The sequence below is a fragment of the Lagenorhynchus albirostris genome, chromosome 7 (genome assembly GCF_949774975.1).
Source record: "Lagenorhynchus albirostris chromosome 7, mLagAlb1.1, whole genome shotgun sequence".
NCBI classification, from domain to species: domain Eukaryota; kingdom Metazoa; phylum Chordata; class Mammalia; order Artiodactyla; family Delphinidae; genus Lagenorhynchus; species Lagenorhynchus albirostris.
The window spans coordinates 6,248,888-6,266,346 of record NC_083101.1 but is presented as its reverse complement, the minus strand read 5'-3'; the positions used below and the strand labels follow the sequence as shown (position 1 = coordinate 6,266,346).

At 46.0% G+C, this 17,459-nt stretch overlaps 1 protein-coding gene across 4 annotated transcripts in view; it reads left to right on the top strand.

The window, feature by feature from the left end:
* Positions 1-17,248, top strand: part of LOC132523277 (neuronal calcium sensor 1) — a 162,658-nt gene extending 145,410 nt beyond the window's left edge. For 3 of the 4 annotated variants that reach the window (XM_060154071.1, XM_060154070.1, XM_060154075.1), the window contains 2 exons: positions 102-219; positions 13,538-13,671. In XM_060154071.1, the coding sequence (XP_060010054.1) occupies positions 102-200 (99 nt within the window). In that variant the 3' untranslated portion in view covers positions 201-219; positions 13,538-13,671. Of the gene's footprint in view, positions 1-101; positions 220-13,537 lie in introns of all 4 variants that reach the window. The other variant, XM_060154069.1, reaches the window with a different exon arrangement.
* The last annotated feature ends 211 nt before the right edge of the window (positions 17,249-17,459 follow it).

The following is a 17,459-nucleotide window of genomic DNA, read 5'->3' as shown; positions in this document are numbered from 1 at the left end:
GGGCTAGGCTTGGGGAGGGAGTGTCCAGGGCCCAGGGCAGAGGCCCCTGTCCTGGGAGGTTGGTTGTCCCCTCACCTTCACCCTCCTCTCTCTGCTTGCAGAATGCCGACGGGAAGCTGACGCTGCAGGAGTTCCAGGAAGGATCCAAGGCGGACCCGTCCATCGTGCAGGCGCTGTCCCTCTACGACGGGCTGGTATAGTCCAAGGCCCAGAGCTGAGGTGAGTGGAGGGGGACTTGGGGCCTGGGGTGGGGGAAAGGGGGCAAACCCAGCCTCAGGACACTTGGGGTTGGCAGATAAGTACTTGAGTTTCCGGGGGGGGAATCAGGGTCTGCCCAGTTGGCGCATAGCTAGTAAGGGAGGGCCTTCACGTCAGCCAGGGCTCCTCTATTTTTGTCCTTTTTATATACCCAGATTCAGCCTGAGAGTTTACTTGAATAGAAGTTTCCCTGGGTTGAAAACACTTTGAAAATACCAGTTCTCAGCCAGAGCCAGGGGCCTGGGAGAACGGGAGTCTCTCATCTTTTCTCCTTTGGGGTGGCTGAAGACCTCAGCTTCCGCTCTCTTGATCAATAGCTCCAACGTGGTTTCTTTTTTTGCCCAGATTTCCGTTAAGTGCAGAGGCCTCTGTTGCTGGCAGAGAACTGATCCCCATGGTCCTGTCCAGCTACGAACACTCTTTTTTTTTTTTTTCTGGCTCTTTTTTTTTTTTAACATCTTTATTAGAGTATAATTGCTTTACAATGGTGTGTTAGTTTCTGCTGTATAACAAAGTGAATCAGCTATACATATACATATGTCCCCACATCTCTTCCCTCTTGCATCTCCCTCCCTCCCACCCTCCCTATCCCATCCCTCTAGGTGGTCACAAAGCACTGAGCTGATCTCCCTGTGCTATGCGGCTGCTTCCCACTAGCTGTCCACCTTACGTTTGGTAGTGCATATATGTCCATGCCGCTCTCTCACTCTGTCACAGCTTACCCTTCCCCCTCCCCATATCCTCAAGTCCATTCTCTAGTAGGTCTGCATCTTTATTCCCGTCTTGCCCCTAGGTTCTTCTGACCATTGTTTTAAAAACACTCTTGTATGTGTCTCCTGGTGGACGGATGATGCATCCTCTTGATATAGATCTAAGAGTAGAATTGCTGGGACTTAGAATGTGTGTATATTTAGCTTTAGTAGATACTTCCAGAAGTTTTCCAACATGGCTGTACCATCTCCGACTCCCACTTGCGGTGTATGAGAGCTCCCATTGCCCCACATCCTTGCCAGCACTGGGTGTTCTCTGTCTTTTAAAATTTCAGCCGTTTTGGTGGGCGTGTCATGATAGCTTGCTGTAATCTGAATTTGCATCTCACTGATGAGCACTGAAGTTGGGCACCTTGTCGTATGTGCATCCTCCGTTATACCATCACATTTTGTGCAGTGCTGTCTTAGTTATCTTGCTGCACACTGCAGTCCCGCAAAACAGCATCTGAAAAGAACAAACATCAGGAATTTGGGTACAGCTTTGTTGGGTGCCTTCGGCCCAAGGTCTCTCATGAGGATGCAACCAAGCTGTCAGGAGGGTGGCCAACCATCCCAGTTTGCCCGGGACTGTCCCGGATTTAGTGCCAAAAGTCCCATGTCCTGGGAAACCCCTGTGTAGTAGGTAAACTGGAATGATCATCAGCTGTTGGCCAGGACTGCGGTCTCATCTGAAGGCTCGGCCAGGGGTGACCCATTTCTAAGCTCACTCATTTGGTTTGGCGGCCTCAACATGTGGCCCTCTGCACAGGGCTGCCTAACAACATGGTGGCTGGCTTCCCCCAGGGTAAGCTTTCTGGGAGGGAGGGAGAGGGAGAACCCAAGATGAAAGCGCAGTCTTTTTATAACTCGATCTTGAGAAGCAAGATCCCATCACTTCTTTTTTAAGAACGCCTTGGCTACTTTAGGCTATTTCTATACAAATTTTAGAATCAACTTATAAATGTCTACACACACACACATGCACACACACGCTGGGATTTTGAATGGGATTGAGTTGAGTCTACTGTTCAGTTTGGGGGAGAATTGGCATCTTTATAATGTTGAGTCTTCCAGTCCATGAAGATGGTATATCTCTCTCTGTGTTTAGGTCTTTAATTTTTTTTTTCTCTATAACATTTTGCTGTTTTTAGCTAAAAGGTCTTTCACATCTTTTAGTAGATTTATTCCTAAGTTTTTGATGGTGTTTTAAACAGTAATTTTAAAATTGTATTTTCTGTTTGTTTCTGATTTATAGAAATTCAGTTGATTTTTGTTTATTGATCATATATCCATGGTCCTGCTAACTTCATTTATTAAATCTAGGAGTCTGCCTTAGATTCTTTTGGATTGCCTACATTCTATTTCTTCCTTTCCTATCCCTCTGCCTTTTGTTCCTTTTTCCTGCTTCCTTGCACTGGTTGGACCCTCCAGTCACATAGGAGTAGTGATGGTGAACATTCTTGTCTCATTCTCAGTCTTGGGAGAAAGCTTTCAATAATTCACCATTAGTTACGATGCTTGTTATAGGTCCTTTGTAGATAGATTTTAGCAGATTTAGAAAGTCTCCCTCTTTTCTAGTTTGGTAGGAGTTATTTGTTTTTTAAAAAATCATGAGTGATATTGAACTTTATCAAAATTGTCTGCATTTATCAAGATGCTCATATGACTTTTCTCTCTTTTTTGTTGTCAGTATGATGAATTACACTGATTGATTTTGTGTGTGTGTGTGTGTGTGTGTGTGTGTGTGTGTGTGTGTGTGTGTGTGTGTGAATACATTTTATGGATCATCAGTGGATTCCTGTCCACTTAAATACACTACCTTTTTTTTTTCTATTCTTTTTCAAATTAGTTTTCCCATTTAGGTTGTTACATAATATTGAGCAGAGTTCCCTGTGCTATACAGTAGGTCCTTGTTGCTTATCCATTTTTTAAAAAAAAATTTTAATCTTTATTGGAGTATAATTGCTTCACAATACTGTGTTAGTTGATGTTGCACAACGAAGTGAATCAGTCATATGCATACACATGTCCCCATATCCCCTCCCTCTTGATGGGAGCCTCCCTCCCATCCTCCCCATCCCACCCCTCTAGGTCATCGCAAAGCACCGAGCCAATCTCCCTGTGCTATGCTGCTGCTTCCCACCAGCCAACGGTTTTACATTCTGTAGTATATATATGTTGATGGTACTCTCACTTCACCCCAGCTTCGCCCTCCAATCCCATGTCCTCAAGTCCATTTTCTATGTCTACCTCTTTATTCCTGCCCTGCAACTAGGTTCATCAGTACCATTTTTTTTTTTTTAGATTTCATATATATATGTTAGCATACGGTATTTGTTTTTCTTCTTCTCACTTACTTCACTCTGTATGACAGACTCTAGATCCATCCACCTCACTATAACTCAATTTCGTTTCTTTTTATGGCTGAGTAATAGTCCATTGTATATATGTGCCACATCTTCTTATCCATTCATCTGTCAGTGGACATTTAGGTTGGTTCCATGTCCTGGCTATTGTAAATAGTGCTGCAATGAACATTGTGGTACATGTCTCTTTTTGAATTATGGTTTTCTCAGGGTATATGCCCAGTAGTGGGATTGCTGGGTCATATGGTAGTTCTATTTTAGTTTTTTAAGGAATCTCCATACTGTTTTCCATAGTGGTTGTATCAGTTTGCATTCCCACCAACAGTGCAGGAGGGTTCCCTTTCACCACACCCTCTCCAGCATTTATTGTTTCTAGATTTTTTGATGATGGCCATTCTGACCAGTGTGAGGTGATACCTCATTGTAGTTTTGATTTTCATTTCTCTAATAATTAGTGATGTTGAGCATCTTTTCATGTGCCTCTTGGCCATCTGTATGTCTTCCTTGGTGAAATGTCTATTTAGGTCTTCTGCCCATTTTTTAACTGGATTATTTGTTTTTTGATATTGAGCTCCATGAGCTGTTTGTATATTTTGGAGAGTAATCCTTTGTCTGTTCTTTCATTTGCAAATATTTTCTCCCATTCTCAGGGTTGTCTTTTCGTCTTATTTATGGTTTCCTTTGCTGTGCAAAAGCTTTTAAGTTTAATTAAGTCCCATTTGTTTATTTTTGTTTTTATTTCCGCTACTCTAGGAGGTGGGTCATAAAAAGATCTTGTTGTGGTTTATGTCAGAGTGTTTTTTCGTATGTTTTCCTCTAAGAGTTTTATAGTGTCTCGTCTTACATTTAAGTCTTTAATACATTTGGAGTTTATTTTTGTGTATGGTGTTAGATAGTGTTCTAATTTCATTCTTTTACATGTAACTGTCCAGTTTTCCCAGCACCACTTATTGAAGAGGCTGTCTTTTTCCCACTGAATGTTCTTGCCTCCTTTGTCATAAATTAGGTGCCCATATGTGCAGGGCGTATCTCTGGGCATTCTATCCTCTACCATTGATCTATATTTCTGTTTTTGTGCCAGTACCATACTGTCTTGATTACTGTAGCTTTGTGGTATAGTTTGAAGTCAGGGAGCCTGATTCCTCCAACTCCATTTTTCTTTCTCAAGATTGCTTTGGCTATTTGGGATCTTTTGTGTTTCCATACGAATTGTAAAATTTTTTGTTCTAATTCTGTGAAGAATGCCATTGGTAGTTTGATAGGGATTTCATTGAATCTGTAGATTGCTTTGGGTAGTAAAGTCGTTTTCACAATATTGATTCTTCCAATCCAAGAACATGGTGTATTTCTCCATCTGTTTATGTCACCTTTGATTTCTTTCATCAGTGTTTTATAGTTTTCTGAGTACAAGTCTTTCGCCTCCTTAGGCAGGTTTATACCTAGGTATTTTATTCTTTTTGTTGCAATGGTAAATGGGAGTGTTTCCTTAATTTCTTTTTCTGATTTTTCGTTGTTGGTGTATACGAATGCCAGAGATCTCTGCACATTAATTTTGTATCCTGCAACCTTACCAAATTCATTGATTAGCTCTAGTAGTTTTCTGGTGGCATCTTTAGGATTCTCTATGTATAGTATCATGTCATTGGCAAACAGTGACAGTTTTACTTCTTCTTTTCCAACTTGTATTCCTTTTATTTCTTTTTCTTCTCTGATTGCTGTGGCTAGGACTTCCAAAACTACGTTGAATAAGAGTGGCAAGAGTGGACATCCTTGTCTTGTTCCTGATCTTAGTGGATATACTTTCAGTTTTTCACCATTGAGTATGATGCTTGCTGTGGGTTTGTCATATATGGCCTTTATTGTGTTGAGGTAGGTTCCCTCTATTCCCATTTTCTGGAGAGTTTTTATCATAAATCGGTGTTGAATTTTGATAAAAGCTTTTTCTGCATCTATTGAGATGATCATATGGTTTTTATGCCTTAATTTGTTAATGTGGTGTATCACATTGATTTGCATATATTGAAGAATCCTTGCATCCTGGGATAAATCCCACTTGATCATGGTGTATGATCCTTTTAATTTGCTATTGGATTCTGTTTGCTAGTATTTTGTTCAGGAATTTTGCATCTAGGTTCTTCAGTGATCTTGGTCTATAATTTTCTTTTTTTATGATATCTTTTTCTGGTTTTGGTATCAGGGTGATGGTGGCTTCATAGAATGAATTTGCGAGTGTTTCTCCCTCTGCCATTTTTTGGAAGAGTTTGAGAAGGATGGGTGTTAGCTCTTCTCTAAATGTTTGATAGAATTCACCTGTGAAGCCATCTGGTCTTGGACTTCTGTTTGTTGGAAGATTTTTAATTATGGTTTCAATTTCATTACTTGTGATAGGTCTGTTTATATTTTCTAATTCTTCCTGGTTCAGTGTTGGAAAGTTGTACCTTCCCAAGAATTTGTCCATTTCTTCGTGGTTGTCCATTTTATTGGCATATAGTTGTTTGTAGTAGTCTCTTATAATCCTTTGTATTTCTGCGGTGTCAGTTGTGATTTCTCCCTTTTCATTTCTAATTTTATTGATTTGCATCTTCTCTCTTTTTTTCTTGATGAGTCTGGCTAAGGGTTTATCTTTTTTTTTTTTTTTTTGGCTGCATTGAGTCTTCATAGCTGTGTGTGGGCTTTCTCTAGTTGCGGCGAGCGGGGGCTACTCTTCGTTGTGGTGTGCGGGCTTCTCATTGCAGTGGCTTCTCTTGTTGTGGAGCACAGGCTCTAGGCACATGGGCTTCAGTAGTTATGGCTCGCTGGCTTCCGTAGTTGTGGCTCGTGGGCTCTAAAGTGCAGGCTCAGTAGTTGTGGTGCACGGGCTTAGTTGTTCTGCGGCATGTGGGATCCTCCCGGACCAGGGCTCGAACCCGTGTCCCCTGCATTGGCAGGCGGATTCTTAACCAGTGCGCCACCAGGGAAGCCCCTCCCGCTTTCGTTTGTATGTGTTCCTAGGTCTGAAGTGGGTCTCTTGTAGACAGCATATATACGGGTCTTGTTTTTGTATCCATTCAGTGAGCCTGTGTCTTTTGGTTATGGCATTTAATCCATTTACATTCAAGGTTATTATCGATATGTATGTTCCTATTACCATTTTCTTAATTGTTTTGGGTCTGTTTTTGTGGGTCTTTTTCTTCTCTTGTGTTTCCCGCTTAGAGAAGTTTCTTCAGCATTTGTTGTAAAGCTGGTTTGGTGGTGCTGAATTCTCTTAGCTTTTGCTTGTCTGAAAAGCTTTTGACTTCTCCATCGAATCTGAATTAGATCCTTGCTGGGTAGAGTAATCTTGGTTGTAGGTTTTTATCTTTCATCACTTTAAGTATATCCTGCCACTCCCTTCTGGCCTGCAGAGTTTCCCCTGAAAAATCAGCTGATAACCTTATGGGGATTCCTTTGTATGTTATTCTTTTGTTTTTCCCTTGCTGCTTTTAATAATTTTTCTTTGAATTTAATTTTTGTTAGTCTGATTAATATGTGTCTTGGTGTGTTTTTCCTAGGTTTTATCCTGTATGGGACTCTCTGTGCTTCCTGGACTTGGGTGACTGTTTCCTTTCCCATCTTAGGGAATTTTTCAACTATAATCTCTTCAAATATTTTCTCAGACCCTTTCTTTTTCTCTTCTTCTTTTGGGATCCCTATAATTCGAATGTTGGTGCGTTTAGTGTTGTCCCAGTGGTCTCTGAGATTGTCTTCCATTCTTTTCATTCTTTTTTCTTTATTCTGCTCCTCAGCAGTTATTCCCACCATTTTGTCTTCCAGCTCACTTATTCGTTCTTCTGCCTCAGTTATTCTGTAATTGATTCCTTCTAGTGTATTTTTCATTTCAGTTATTGTGCTGTTCATCTCTGTTTGTTCTTTAGTCCTTCTCGATCTCTGTTAAACATTTCTTGTATTTTCTCAATCTGTGCCTCCATTCTATTTCCAAGATTCTGGATCATCTTTACTATCATTACTCTGAATTCTTTTTCAGGTAGATTGCCTATTTCCTCTTCATTTATTTGGTCTTGTAGGTTTTTACCTTGCTCCTCCATCTGTGACATATTTTTTTGCCATCTCTCTTTTTTTTTTTTTTTTTTTTTTTTATGAGTGGGATTGTGTTCCTGTCTTACTGGTTGTTTGACCTGAGGCTTTTAACACTGGGGTTTGTGGCTATTGGGTAGAGCTGGGTCTTGGTCCTGAGATGAGGTACTCTGGGAGACCTCACTCCGATGAATAGTCCCTGGGGTCTGAGGTTCTCTGTTAGTCTAGTGGCTCGGACTTGGAGCTCCTACCGCAGGAGCTTCAGCCGACCTGGGCTTGTGAACCAAGGTCCTGCAAGCTGCCTGGGGCGGCAAAAAAAAACCCACAACAATAACAAAGTAAAAAATAAAATTAGACTAGGAAACTAACAGGTATGTTAGGAAGAATATGAAAATAAAAATATAGATGAATCAACAATTGGAAGGTACATTAGTACCACAATAGTAAGAAAGAGGAGGAGGGAAAAGAAAAAAAAAAAGCAAAAAGGGGGGGAAGGCCTTAGCTGTGGAGGGCGGGGCCTAAGCAAGGGCGAGGTTTGGGTGGTGGGCGGGGCCAATGCTCAGGATCTGGAAAAGGTCCTGGGGGCTGTAGGGGGGTGGAACGTAGGCTCAAGGAACAGAAGGGGCCCAGGCGTTCCCCCCACCCCTAGTCTCAGAGGGCAGAGGACCTCACCTGGGGGCCCAGCAGGCTTCCTGGGCTTGAGTGGGTGGGGCAGTCACCCTCTGCTCCTCTCCCTCTCCTCCTGGAAGACCCCTCCAACGTGCCTCTCCTATTCTCCCCCCAGCCTCCTTCCTATGCCCCCAAGGACCTGCGTGGCCTGGAGGGGGCCTTGGAGGGCAGGGGACCGGCCTGGGATCTCAGCAGCCTCCTCGGCCTGAGTGGGCAGGGCAGTCGCCCTCTGCTCCTCTCCCACTCCTCCTGGAGGGCCCCTCCCACCTGCCTCTCCTGATCTCCCCAGCCTCCCTCCTATGACTCTTTCATTCTTGTTAAAGGCTGAGTAATATTCCATTGTATATATGTACCACATCCTCTTTACCCATTCTCTGTCGATGGACATTTAGGTGGTTTCCGTGTCTTGGCTATCGTAAACAAAGATGCAATGAACACTGGGGTACATGATCTTTTCGAACCATGTTTTTCTCTGGATATATGCTCAGGAATGGGATTGCAGCATCATATGGTAGCTCTATTTTTAGTTTTTTAAAGGAACCTCCATACTGTTCTCCGTAGCGGCTGCAGCAGTTTACATTCCCACCAGCAGTGCAGGAGGGCTCTCATCTCTTCACACCCTCTCCAGCGTTCGCTGTTTGTGGAGTTTTTGATGATGGCCACCCTGACTTACACCGAGTGACTTTTGAATGCTCAGCCACCCATTATGTGCTTTGATGTATCATCAGATTTGACTTGCTGACATTTTGTTTAGGAAGCCTATTTTGAAGCTTCTAATATTCTTATGTTTTTGCACAAGAAATCCTTTTTCGTTGAAGAGACATTAGAAAATATGTTTAAAAGGAAAACCTCCGTAAAAAAGTTTATTGAAAAAAACCCTTCACATATAACCCAGAAATAACCACTGTGAACATTTTGTGTCCAGAATGATTCAGAAAGAAAGAATGATTCAGAAAGAATTGAACACTTACAAAAACTTAATACTCAGTAACTAGGTCGCATAGGAACATATAATCAAACCAATTTATAAAGGAACTGTGACAGTTATTTCTATAATCTTAAAAATGTTCAGTATGCAGCTCTGGGTCCCACAGTGCATACTGATCTGTTGTCTGATTTTTCAGAGTCCCCCTTTTGTGAATTACCACCAGTGGCCTCATTGGCATATATATATATATATATATATATATATATATATACAGTTATATATATATATATAACAGCTGCATATTTCCTCCAGGCCGTGGAAGAATGGTGCAAACATAAGTTCTTGCTGTATGCCCCCAAGAAAAAGTTGTACAGTGTAATTAATTTCTTTAAAGTGTGTGATTCTTTCTGAGTTACCCTATTTGTTTTTGTCTTACAGTTTTCTATGAATATATATGTATATATATTTCTTCAACAACGAGTTCATAACCGTACGCTGTTGGCTGTGTCTTTTGGTTTTTGGTCTGTTTGTTTTTTAAAGGAACAACTTCTAGGAGCCAGTTTTTTCTTTTGGAGACAACACTAAGAAAAGAGATTTTTAATGTGTTTCACCCACCTTGGCTTCACAGCCTGTCGTGTCTACACTGGCTTTCCATAACACAATTTACGTAGACATATATCTTACCCTCACCAGCAACGTGTCGGCCAACACGATGTAACTTTATTTCCATGACAAGTTTTTCAGGGTGACAAGATCCACTTTTCTATAGCTCCTCCCGAAAGTTGCCGTACCATTTTTCTCAGGCCTTCCTAGATCCTGCCTGCGAGTAATTATATCCAATTTGTGTTCCATTGTTTTTGCGATTTATTTGCCTTCTCAGATTACTGATGGATCGTAATTCTTAGATAAATTACGGTTATATAATTCACTGAATTATTCAGGAACTGAGATCATGCATATTTTTTGCGTCACTACATGTTGTTTGAGATCATCCTTTTTAATAGCTGCATAGTATACCGTTTATGGTTGGACCATACCTTAGCCAGTCTTATGGTGTGGGGCACTCAGGTTGTTGGAAATTTGAGAGTGGATGAAAACAATTTTTATTATGGGAACAGTCTCATGCAATAGTAGAGAGAATATGTAACTCCGTGTACCCATCTCCCAGCTTCAGAATCACCGATTCACAGCAATCTTGTGCCGTCTATACCCTCCCCCACACACCCCCGACACTGGGCTGTTTTGAAGCAAATTCAAGACATCGTATCATTTCATACATAAATATTTCAAAATGTATTTCTAAAAGATAACGATTCTTTAAAAAAAAATCCATAATACCCCAAACATCAGTAATTCCTTAATACGCTCTCACCAACACTTACATTCCACTTTCCTGTTGTCTCACAATTTTTTTCACTTTGTTTATTGGAATCTGAATCTGAATGAAGTCCATAGATAGCAAGTGGTTGATAGGTCTACGTTTATTTTAATGTCTTAAGTTGTCCCCCTTCCCTTTTCCTTCTTGGTATTTGCTGAGAAGAGCATTGGGTACAGTGCCCCGTGGTGCTGTTAACAGGCTCCTCTTTCTTATTCTTCCTGGAAATGGCAGTTAGATCTGCAGGCTGGCTTGGCATTGGGTTTGGTCCACTTCGGGTGAGAACACCTCATGAGCGGGGTTGTGTGTGTGTCTGGCAGGTGCACGTGACCTCGGTGACATCAGCAGCTGTTTCTGATCGCCACCTCTGTCCATTCATTCATTACATGGTGCCAAATGGTGACGTCCTAAAGTTGCCTTTCCTTCTTCGTCATTGGCTAGATTACTTTTACAAAGGGAAACTTCCCCTCATCCACTCGGTGGTTACCCTGAGACTTGGTTTTCATAGGGAAGGCATGATGGATACTTGATTCTTTATCAGTTTTCAAAACAAGTTGGGGGCTTCCCTGGTGGCGCAGTGGTTGAGAGTCCGCCTGCCGCTACAGGGGACGCGGGTTCGTGCCCCGGTCCGGGAAGATCCCACATGCCGCGGAGCGGCTGGGCCCGTGAGCCATGGTCGCTGAGCCTGCGCGTCCGGAGCCTGTGCTCCGCAGCGGGAGAGGCCACAGCAGTGAGAGGCCCGCGTACCGCAAAAAAAAAAAAAAAAAAATCCTTAGAGGTGACCAATGACGTTTTTACAAAATGTATGTGTAACTGGGAATTTAAGGATTTAAATGCATTTGGTGAGTTTCATCATGTTTGCAGTTCTTTTTTTTTTCTTTTTTTTACATTTTTTTTGGCCACGCCGCACAGCTTATGGGATTTTAGTTCTCCAACCATGGATCGAACCCCAGGCCTTGGCAGTGAGAGCTTGGAGTCCTAACCACTGGACCGCCAGGGAATTCCCTTAACTAGCAGATACAATAATGCAAGTCACAGGGGTTCACAGATCACCGCGGAAGGCAGAGCATGTGATTGGAGACCCAGCTGAACCTCCAGGGTCTGGCAGGGGACCTGGAAGGCTGAGAGGACCCAGGCCTCTCCCTTGGGTGCTCTGGCCTTCCTCTGGGTGGTTACTCCATACTCTCTCTCCCTTGGCACCTGCACCATAATGGCCCCCCCAATTCTGGTCCTGCAGGGCCTTCCTACTCCCCCAGGGCCACCTCCACATAGATTCGGATTGGCCCAGATAATGTTTTTAAGTCATCTCCCCAAATCAGGAAAGTGACCCCTTTGTATCAGACACCTACACCTGTCCAGTGGGGAGTGGGGACGTGAGATTTAAACACAGGGTTGGAGCAGGTTATGGGAAGGGTTTTTGGATGGCACGGACAGTAACAGACATAACTGTCCCCCAGGCTGCTGCTTTTTTAAAAAAATGTATTGAGGTGAAATTCACATAACATAAAATTAACTATCTTAAAGTGAACAATTCAGTGGCATTTAGTACATTCTAGAACCTTTGCCTCATTCCAAGATAAAACTCCATATCCCTTAAGCAGTTTCTCCCCCGCCCCCACCCCTCAGTGAGCCTCTGGCAACCACACTTTGCTTTCTGTCTCTATTCTGGATGTTTCATATAAATGGAATCACTTACTCTGTGACTTTTATCTTTTTATTTATTTTTTATTTTTTTCAAATTTAATTTATTTATTTTTGGCTGCGTTGGGTCTTTGTTGCTGCACGCGGGCTTTCTCTAGTTGCGGCGAGCAGGGGCTACTCTTCGTTGCAGTGCGCAGGCTTCTCATTGCGGTGGCTTCTCTTTTTGCAGAGCATGGGCTTCAGTAGTTGTGGCTCGTGGACTCTAGAGCGCAGGCTCAGTAGTTGGGGCTCACGGGCCTAGTTGCTCCGCGGCATGTGGGATCTTCCCAGACCAGGGCTTGAACCCGTGTCCCCTGCATTGGCAGGCGGATTCTTAAGCACTGTGCCACCAGGGAAGCCCTATGTGACCTTTGATGTCTGGTTCTTTCACTTAGCATCATGTGGTCAAGTTTCATCTGTGTTGGGACACGTACCAGTACTTCATTCATTTGTATGGCTGAATAGTATTCCATTGTGTGGTTAGATCACATTTGTTTATCCATTCATCCATTGATGGACATCTGGGTCATTTCCACCTTTTGGCAATTGGGAATCATGGTGCTATGAACATTGGTGTACATGGATTTGAGTATCTATTTTCCAGTTTTTAGAGTACATCCCTGGGGTGCAATTGCTGGGTCATATAGTAACTATGTTTAATTTTCTGAGGAACTGCCAAACTTTTCCACAGTAGCTGTGTCATTTTATATTCCTCCCAGCCGTGGTTGAGGGTTCCAATTTCTTCACACCCTCGCCAACACTTGTTAGTTTCAGGTTTTATCCTAGTGGGTGCGAAGTGGTGTCTCATCGTGGTTTTGATTTGTGTTTCCCTGATGACTAATTCTGTTGAGCATCTTTTCACGTGATTATTGGCCATTGCACACATTGTTCTTAATGGTTGCAAACTTTTTTATCCTATGGTTCTGTCCTTATTTATCCAACCTGTCCCCTGATAGTGGACACTGAGTTTGCTCCCTCCCTTTTAATTTTGCTATTACAGATGATACTGTCATAAACATTTATTTCTGTCTTTTTAACTTATTTTTTACTGAAGTATAGTTGATTTACAATGTCATGTTAATTTCTGCTGTACAGCAAAGTGATTCAGATACGTATTTCTTTTTATATACATTCTTTTTCATATTCTTTTCCGTTATGGTTTATCCCAGGATATTGAATACATTTTCCTGGGCTATACAGTAGGACCTTGTTGTTTATCCATTCTATATGTAATAATTTGCATCTACTAACCCCAAACTCCCAGTCCCTCCCTCCCCCACCCCCCATAAACATTTATTTCTTAAGGATAAATACTGAGCACCAAATGTGTGGACCGGAGGGCATGCACATTTTTAGGACTTGTGACATATGATGCCACCTGGTCCTTTAGTTGACTGTCGCCTGCTCTGTGTCCCTGGCAGCCAGCTCTGAACCCGCCCCACCTCCCTGTGTCTTCCAGATGCCTGGGAGCCACTCACCTCCTCCCGTGCCCTGAGGCCACCTCTGCCCCGACACCACCACCCTCGTGTGTCCACCCAGCCTTTCTCCGCATCCACGCCCCACCGGGCTGCCCTGGAACCGTGAGGCCCGGCTCTCCTCCACCCGCCCCGCACCCACCCGTCGCCTGAAGCCACCGGCTCCAATTGCCACCAACTTCTGCTTGTCCAGAAAACGACAGTACGGATGGGCAAAGGCTCCAGCCCTCTGCAAAACCAAGGACTCGGCTGCTTCGCAGGCGGCCTCTCGGTCCCTCCTGCTCTCCTGCGTGTGTGCTTTCGTTCTTTATTTCAAACAGACATTGAAAAAGAAAAAAAAAACAAAACTACCTTCTGTCCTAGAAGATTCAGACTGACAGATGGGGAGAAGGCCTCGGGGACGTCAAAGAACTCTGCCTCCTGCCTTGACCTTGGCAGCGGGAGAGGCCACGGGAGTCATGGCCTCGGCCACGGGGGGTCGGGGCGTGGGGGGCCTGCCTGCCCCTCGTGATTTGGCGCCCCATCCTCGAGCAGCAAGACCACCTGCGCGGCTAGGATGATTAATTACAACGTTGATGATTTTTTTTGTGATAACAGTATTGTGCTTTTTGTGGGGAAAGTGAGGTTTTTTTTTTTTATATACATATATAATTGATACCTTTTATTTATTGGTTGGTAACTGTTGCTGCTGCCTCGTGTGTCTGATGCTCCCAGGGATGCGGGGCCCACCGTTTACACGTGCACGCCCTCGCCCACCTGCCCAGGCGCTTGGGAGGATGGTGGCCTGCAGCGGCCAGGAAGCCAAAAATCTTTTTTTTTTTTTTTTTTTTCAGATACTGTGCTCGATGTTTGGAGAGGGGAAAGGTGGGCTTCTTAAATGGCTAATGCACTGTTCCCTCCAGCTCGAATGCCTCCCTCCTGGATCTCTTTTCTCTGCTCCCGGTTCACACACCTCTCGGTCCTGTATCCTCCTCTGGGTCCATAACCTCTTTTCTGAGGACAAACAGGGGACATCTTCCGGTTTCTCGGTTCTTGCTTTGGTGTTCGCAGCGCCGTGGGGAGTGGCAAGGCTTGTGCTGAGACTGGGATCCAGGAAGGGCCGGGGGTGGACCGAGAATCTAAGGAGAGAAGGAGGAGGGAGTGAGCAGATGTGAAGTCTGCCTCTCCCTCCTTGGTTGGTTTTGAGAATAGCTGCTCACCCTGCTTTCCTGCCTTGTCCAGCGGACCACAGTAGCTTTCCCTCTTTTAGCTGAAAGGCCGGAAGGGAGCGGGGGAGAGAGAAGGGCCGCAGGCAATCCCATTCAGGTGGCTTCTTGGGCTGTGGCCCACATGTGCTCACAGGAAGCTTCTAGCTCTGCCTGCCACTGAGACAGGGCAGGCCCACAACTGTCACCAGGAAAGTCAGATGACCTTGGACCGGAAGGCAGGATCCTGAGGCTGGCCCTTGCTCCGTGACTGTGGGCCCCCCTGCCCTCTGTGGGCCCCAGCTCCCCCTGCTGCGGATCCGGGAGGCCTGGGCTGGGGGATCCGGAGGCTTCCCTTCGTGCTGATGCTGTCTAATTCTAAGCTTGGGTTTCCTGCAGCTGGTGATTGTGCGGTCTGTGTCTGTGTTTACAGACCCCAGCAGACACGGGGGCTGCCTGAGTCTCTCTGTCTCTTAGCACAGTCTTCAGGGTCACAGCAGCCACTGTTCGTGGTGTGTGGGTTCGGATGACACACCCTGTCCCTCCCCGCAGAGCTTCCTGGTCCCTCCCGGACTCTTGAGCTGTCTTTCAGGCCCAGAACTAGTCCTCGCCCAGGGAAGGCTTCTGGGTGAGAAGCAGCCTCCCAGACTGTTTAGGGCCAGGCCGGAATCGAGAATCCCTGCTTCTCCTTTGCGAAGTCAGCAGCCTATCACCTCCTGACTTATCCCGGCCAGCGGAGGGGAGGAGCTGACCCTCGGCCCCCGCTTTAAATGGCCCTTGGCGCCCACTTTGCACTTTCCCAGGAGGCCAGAGCTTCTCCTGCTCTTTAACTCTCACAGCAGACCCCCGCCAGAGAGCGGCTCCGCCAGCGTGGGACTTGCGTGTCCGCTCCTGCAGGCTGGACCGCTCGGCCGGCCCCTGTCTCTCCCTCCTTGCATCAGCCAGCCCTCTGGCTGCCCTCTCCCTCCGCTGGAAGCCCCCCAGATCCTGCGGGGATAGGAGCAGTAGTTCCATTTTCACGGGTGACTTTGAAGCTTGGGCTCTTTGAGGCCCCTGCGGTCACCTTCCTGCTCAGGCCACGGGCCTAGGAGGCCCAGTACTCACCACCAAATCCTGCAGTTCCTCAGCCTGGCTCTGACCTAGGACCCTAGGGCAGCAGGTGAACTTGGCGGCTTGGGGCTGGAGATGGGGGGAGCGGGGCCTTTCCCCAGGTCAAATGATTTCTCTGGCCTCCACCTGAGCCTCGATTTACCTCTCTGGTCCAGTGGGCCAGAGCTTTTGTGCAGCCTGTCCTGGAGCATCACGGGAAAGGGCTTGTGGCTAAGAATTATCCAAGGTTAAGCATAGGGGTCCCGCCCGCTGAGACATTGACTCCTAGGAGTCTAGGGAGATCGGTGTGCAAGGCTTTCCTCCCACCTCCTCACCGTTAGGCCTTTTGGTTTGGAGCTACGCGTGTGGCTTTTGACCTTAGCAGGCGATACCGTGGACCCATGGGCCAAGGCACACCTTGGGTCCTTGCCCAGAGAAGTCCAGAGCTGCTGGAAGGGCCACGCCTCTTCCTGGCAGGGTGCTGGACACTGGCCATTTTTGCCCGAGGTTGCGGGCAGGGACAGTTCCGTCCCCTCCTCTCACCAGGCCTCTAGCTGCAGCACCCTTGGAACCCCGAGCAGCCCATGGGCCTCTCTCCCCAGCACTGTTTCCCACCCGAGGCCCAGCCCTGTCAACTGCTGCTCTGGGGCTTCCAGACCAGCCAGAAGCCAGGTTCTTAGCCCTCGCTCCCCAGCCCAGGAGCAGGGGCCAGCCTCCGGCAGTCCGTCTGCAGCAGCCCTGGCCTCTTCCTCATAGAATCCGCTCCCCACTCTGCGTTGATGGTACTTAGGAGAACGTCGTGAGTTTCCAGTATTTAACCAGGCAACGTTTAGAATAACGTCGTTTAGAATAACGTCAAGGCAGATGTGTGTCCTTGTCTTCCCCTGAAATGCTTTTCATTTTGACAGCCAACTTCCTAGATGACAGATGCATCTGGGCTTTCGAGGACCCTGTCTCTTCTCTAGAGGGTTGGGGTGTGGGGTTCCTGGGCCCCCTGGGAAGATGCAGCCTCTCCCTGGGGAAAGCCCCACTGCTCACCTAGTGGAAAAGCTACCGGGTTCCCAGTGGTTTCAGCTTCTAAGGGATTGAGGGGAACGCGGGAGCGCCCCCTCGTGGCGATGATCTATAAAGGCATTTGGGGGACCGGACCAGACAAATAGGTGATTTGAGAGCGAGGCCGCAGATGGGGAGGCGAGGGGGGGGGGGCGGCGCTATGATCTCACCCAGACCCTGAGCTTCCAGCCCCACCTTACTGGCAGCATGTCTCCCAGACGCCCTTCTTCTAGGTCTACCCCAGAGATAGCAAGTGAATCAGCATAAGGGCACTGTAATGGGAAGCCTTGCCCCCCCCGACCTTTTTTAATATCTGCGGAATAAACCCAATGGTTGATTTTTGGATGAATAAAAGGCTTTTGTCGAATACACAGCTGGTCCCATCTTCTGTCTTGGCATCTAGGCCTCTCAGGCTTTGTCTGCTCCCCGTGATTGGGACAAACGCAGAATCCCCTCCACCTCCACCCTGACTGCCCCCTGCCCAGGCTGTACATTTCTGTTCCCCGTGTGTCTTTGCCTTGACCCATGGCCCCAGGGAGGGCCACAGGCTCCCAGTCTGACTCAGTGACCAGCTTTCTCC